At 46.7% G+C, this 5,946-nt stretch overlaps 1 protein-coding gene across 1 annotated transcript; it reads left to right on the top strand.

The window, feature by feature from the left end:
* Positions 1-4,361: 4,361 nt before the first annotated feature.
* LOC102450077 (olfactory receptor 10A4-like) lies at positions 4,362-5,739 on the top strand. Its single transcript, XM_089774372.1, has 2 exons — positions 4,362-5,347; positions 5,736-5,739. The coding sequence occupies exons 1-2, from the start codon at positions 4,362-4,364 to the stop codon at positions 5,737-5,739; spliced, it is 990 nt and encodes a 329-aa protein (XP_089630498.1).
* Positions 5,740-5,946: the final 207 nt, after the last annotated feature.

Here is a 5,946-nt window from a genome sequence, read left to right as displayed (position 1 = left end):
CCCCTGTTTCTCCCTCCTCCCACACAGAGTTTGTGCTGATGCTCCCTGAAGTTGGTGCAGCCTCCTGTGAAATGACTGGCCCAATGAAGTTTGCTTTGTTGTCATTTGAGACAGGGCTGTTCTTCCTCCGTGGAATATGACGAGAAATTTCCTTCAGGGACTTGGTCCCAGAAGCCACTGAATGAAATAAAAACTGCTCTGATTCCTGCTGTATGTGCAGAGCTGGCAGCTAGGAGATGGTTCTTTGCCTCTTACACAAGGCAAGTGAAAAATCCATGACTTAAGCCCCCAAACATTCTCCGACCAAGGCCATGGGCACTGTGCTATGATCTGTAATTGGAGCAAAATCATGTTCCTGATTTCTTCATTTGTATTTAATGTACATGCACAGAGAGTCTGATTTTGTGTCTGAGTACATGGGCTGTGTGTGTTTCCTTCTATCTATCTAATCCACCCAGCAGTCTGTCTATGAGTGTATCATTTAATCTGAGACTCTCTGAGCCTCTCCATCTGAAATCCACTAATTTAACAATCACAGGCTAGATACAGGGCTTGGCTTCAGCACGTTTATGCTTGAGATATTAGGTGATGTCCTTGTCCCATGATCCCACAGTGCAAACCAGAGTGATAGACTAGCACCTGACATGCCCCTCACCCTTCCATGATTCTATTTAGTGACTGTGTTGTTGCTGTGCTGGGGGATTGTTATTTGCTTCTCCCTTCTTTCATCTTTCCTCCTATTCCCCACCCCTCAGCATCACCCACTGAATGAGAGTGGAAATGTTTAAGCTTAAAATGGGTCTGTATCTGGGTCTTAATGCACCCCTTGGGTGGGTCAGTCTGATCTTTTTTAGTGAGAGGATCCACTCTCCTGATCTCAGTCCAGTCCGTGGGGCCCAAGAGTTAAGTCGTGGGCTCTTTCAGCCGAATGTACCTCAATTCTCTCTCCACATAGTATCTGGTTCCTTCATCGCTTCCATGTTCTCCTGTTTATAACGTGGTGTCCAGATGCCTTGATGTGCTCTGAAACCATCCCTCCACTGCCAACGACAAGAACCTACACTGACCTGACTCTTAATGGTGAGTAAATTTCTCCTTTGATTTAGACCCAGTCCCAGAAATAAATCTAAATCCCTTCTGAAAAGATGATTTCACCTCCATGAGAAAAAATAGTTGTTGAGGGCAGTATTCCATTCTCCGTTCGGTTTCATACTGAATCCTTTGAATTGAATGTAGGTTGTTCACTATTTTTAATTTTCATGAGGCTTCAGGAGAAAAAGGAAAACAAACACTGGACCATTCACTGCTATGGTAGTACGGAGGGAAGTGCTCACAAGTGTCAATATAGATTCCCCAACGTAGTTCTTATGGGAGGCAGGAGAATTCCCACCTCTTCTCCAGGTTTCTTGTCCTAGGAATATCATCACCTTTTCTTTTACAGAGTTCTGTGCACCCCCAGCATCTGCTTTGGTGGCTTGATTTTATTCTCTCTCTGAGATTCCCTGTGAGTGTGTGCTTGTGCACATCACTCCCTTTTTTGCAGGGGATGAACACTTTTGGGCTGTGTCTAGATTGGCATGATTTTCCGTTAAAAGTTTTCTGTTAAAAGCATTTTCAGAACAGAGCATCTAGATTGACACGGACACGTTTCCGCAAAAGCACTTTTTGTGGAAAAGCATCCGTGCCAATCTAGATGCGCTTTTCCGCAAAAAAGCCCCGATCGCTATTTTCGCGATCAGGACTTTTTTGCGGAAAACAAATCTGAACTGTCTACACTGGCCCTTTTGCGCAAAAGCTTTGCGCACAAGGGACTTTTGCATGAATTGGAGCAGAATAGTATTTCCGCAAGAAGCACTGATTTCTTACAGTAGGAAGTCAGAGCTTTTGCAGAAATTCAAGCGGCCAGTGTAGACAGCTGGCAAGTTTTTCCAGAAAAGCGGCTGATTTTCTGGAAAAACTGGCCAGTCTAGACACAGCCTTGGGTGTGTGTGTGTGTGTGTGTGTGTGTGTGTGTGTTTTATTTCCAGCAGACTGGTCCTTCCATCTTGAGATAGTTTCAGGTATCTGCAGACCTCAGTTTCCATTTCTGGAAATACTGACTTCATGTGCAATCTCTTTATCAATCCCAGATTCCTGCTTAGTAGCTCACTATTATTTGCTGCATTGTTTTGATAGCCCCATATTGAAGGTGCTAAGGGTGTAGACTACAATACATTTTATCGCTCATTTTAATTCCACCTCTCTCACTTCACTGTCATGCCTGTTCTATTAAGATTCCCTTTCAACAGATGTAAAAATAATTGTAGGATCTTGCTTCTTGTAAAATTATTAATAGCCAGGATATAAAAAATGAGTGTAAATCACTGTAGCTCTTTTTGTCCCCATTAGGCTGCTAAGGTTTACATCAGATAAGGAAATGGCCCAAAGTGTTTTTTGTAGGCTGGAAGAAAACAATGCAACCGTATGCTACTATGAAAGAGGCAGAAAAGATTTAAATTGTTCTGTGATTCTTGGGGAAGGGGACAACATTGAAAGTTGTCATCCTCAGTAAAAAAAAAACCCTTCAAAAACAGGCTGCAACATGAAACAGCTAAGCTAGAATTCATATGAAATTTTGACACCTTCAGAAAAGGTCTGACTAGCACTGGGAATGGCTCACTCATTATTATAAGTAATTTTGGCCTTTAGGTGCTCTCTTTCATCCACAATCACCCTGACTGAATTTAGCTCTGATGTACTACTCACACCTCTGTACCCTTGCTCTCCCACGGCTACTTCTGAGGCTGTCATTGTCTGGTGGAGTCTAGACTACTAGTTTGTGTAGCTTTTTCCTATATTTTTTTCAGAAGACATTCTTCTAACATTTGGCCTGTCTAGATTCAGCCAAATGTTGAAAAAATCCCCTCTTTTGGAAGTCCCCTTCTTCCTGTAGAATGAGGAATCCAGGGGCTTCTGAAAGAGTGTTTGCTCTTCCAAAAAATAAGCGGAAGAGCAAATGCATTCCCTGGATGCAGAACAGTTTAAAAACGGTGTAGTCTAGATATAGAAGGAAAGGAAAGGAAACCAACTTTCCTGTTTGAATTTTCATGGAAACAGAAAGAAAATATGTTCAAAGAGGAAGAACAGATCTCCTGATGTAGCTCCTCTAGGCCATGTCTATACTAGGAAATTATTTTGAAATAACTAAATTTGAAATAACTTCCAATATAACAAAATTGAAATAGCATTTCCTCACTACAGGGAAGTCATGAAATGAGTCCAAGGCAGGCCCAGTTATTGTGAATGTGCTACTTTGATGTAGAGCCCCAAGAAGCACTGAGGAATAATTACTTCAAATTACTCTGGGGAGTAGTTGCTTTGAAATAACAGCTGTGGAGCATCCATACTACTGCTGTCATATATATAGTAGCCCAGTGTCTGAGCGTCTGTGACGCTGATGTATATGCATGGGGAGCGCAGGCCCCAAATGGCCTTTTGCTGCCACTTGCTCTCCCGCTGCAGCCCAGCTGAGCAGCGCAGCACTCAGCCTAGCCGCAGCACTCAGCTGAATACCACAGTGGGAGGGGAAGGGGTCGTGGTGACGTACACGGCCCCGCCCCCGGCCACGTACATCCCGCCCTGCTCCTCCTTCCTCCTTTCCGCCCAAAGTGGAATCTATGACACAAGGGGAAGCTGCTGCCCCTCTGTCTCTGGCAGGCATGTCAGTCCCCGGGGGATGAACCCGAGACCCCAGGGAAAAAGGATCTCGCCTGGCTTGGAGGTGTAGCCGAAATAAGAACAGTTTTAGGTGAGATTGTGCTGAGCTAATTCTAGTGTTAGAACTAGCTCGGCCTTTCTTGTCATTTTCCATGTGTAATTTGCTTTGCTCTGCCTGTTCTCACTTGCAACCCCTTAAATCCTTCTGCTTGTCCCTCAAAAAATCACTTTGATTTAGTCTCCAGCCCAGTGTAAATAATTGTCACCTGGGGGAGCAATCGGTGTGTCCATCCTCCTGTCATTGTTAAAGGGCGCTTGCCTGTCTGGTTTATTTGGGGTTCTGATCCGAGCTGCGGGTTGAATTCCTGGAAGCTGGGCCCAAAATGGCCTTCTCTTCAGACCTGAAGGGGTTGAGTGTCTATTGCTCTCCGGGATGGGCGGGGATGATCTCAGCTCTGTGCTTTGGGTGGCGGAAGTCAGGAGATCTGACTCAGCAGGACAGGGTGGTGAGAAGCCCCAGGGAGCAAGGAGGGGAGCACCAATGGGTTTGTCAGCACAGTGAGCGGCACCCCCAAGGGGTCTTCTGTGACCCCTTCCTGTCAGTGATTGAGTCACATGCACATGATTGGTCTGTCACTGACCCGGTGTCTTTGTCACCCCTACAGATGAGCAGTTCTGTGAGCTACGCGGCAGAGAACCAGACCATCTCCGGTGTGTTCATCCTGCTGGGGTTTACCTACCTAAACAAGCTGCAAATCCTTCTGTTTCTGGTGCTTCTGGTTGCCTACCTGCTCACCCTGATGGGGAACCTCATCATTATCCTTCTGATAAAGCTCAACCCCTCCCTCCACACCCCCATGTATTTCTTCCTGGTGAACCTGTCTGTCTCGGAAATCTGCGTCACCACCAGCGTGACCCCTCAGCTACTGGTTCACCTCCTGGTGGAGGAAAAGACCATCTCCCTCGCTGGTTGTGCTGCCCAGTTGAATGTCTTTGACATCACAGGCCTCGCAGCCTGCTGTCTCCTCGCAGCCATGGCCTACGACCGGTATGTGGCCATATGCCACCCTTTGTATTATACAACCATCATGAGTGGCCAGGTGTGTGCGCTGCTCGCATGTATTTCATGGCTCATCGGCATCTCGGTGGCCATAGTTCAGACCACGTGGCTCTTCAGCCTGCCCTTGTGTGGCTCCAACCGCATCCCCCATTATTTCTGCTACATTCAACCATTACAGAAGATGCTCTGCATTGACCCTTGGAAGAACGTGATCTTTGGCTTGGCCGTGATGGTGCTGTTTGTTATGAGCCCTTTTTTACTGATAGTCCTGTCCTACGTCCGCATCATTTCCACTGTCCTCAAGCTGCCGTCAGCGGAGGGGAGGCGTAAAGCCTTCTCCACCTGCTCCTCTCACCTCACAGTGGTGACTTTGCTCTATGGAACAGGACTTTTGAGTTACCTGAAACCCACGTCAAGCTCCACCCCTGAGAGTGATCTGCTGATATTCCTTATGCACACAGCTGTAACACCCATGATGAATCCCATAATATACACTCTGCGGAACAAAGAGGTGAAGGTAGCCTTTAGAAACACAGTAGGGAAGGTCTTCTTCTCACACAGCTGGAGATATGAAGACCCCCCCCCCCCCCAGTTTTGTTCAATAAACCCAGTTTCTATTTTTGAACATATGTGTCTTATTTGACATCAGGAAGGGGTAAGTGGAAGGACGTGAGGGAGGAATGGGGCACAAGCCCCCGGTGGGAGGACCCGGGTGGATGCTCTCCCTCAGGGCCTCCTGGATCCTGACAGCCCCCTGATGGACCCCCGGATGGCAGCCTGCAGCAAGTGCAGCCGGGCTGAAGGCAACGACCCCACGAGACGCACCAACGTGCCCAGGGGCAGCTCTGGCTCCATGTGGCCGAGTGCTGTGGTGTCCCGAGTGTAAAGTGCTCTTTTGAAAAGAAAAGAAAAAGACAGAACTATGTAGCACTTTAAAGGCGAACACGATAGAATAACATCGTTCTGTCTTTTGTTTCAGCTAGGCCAGACTAACACGGCTGCGTCTCTCTCACTTTTGAAAAAAGGCGCGATGTAATGCAGACTGGGCTTTTTTGACAGAGGGCATCCAGACTGCCTGGGTGCTCCTTTGAAATGCAGCTTGCTTTCTCGAACGTACTGCTTGTATTCTAGACGCTCTTTTTCAAAAGAGCCTTTTTCGAAATTATCTTTCGAAAAAGTCTCTTTCAAAA

The sequence above is a fragment of the Pelodiscus sinensis genome, chromosome 30 (genome assembly GCF_052426305.1).
Source record: "Pelodiscus sinensis isolate ZL-2025 chromosome 30, ASM5242630v1, whole genome shotgun sequence".
Taxonomy (NCBI): domain Eukaryota; kingdom Metazoa; phylum Chordata; order Testudines; family Trionychidae; genus Pelodiscus; species Pelodiscus sinensis.
Note: the sequence above shows the minus strand (reverse complement) of the source record. Positions and strands in the feature narration are given on the sequence as shown.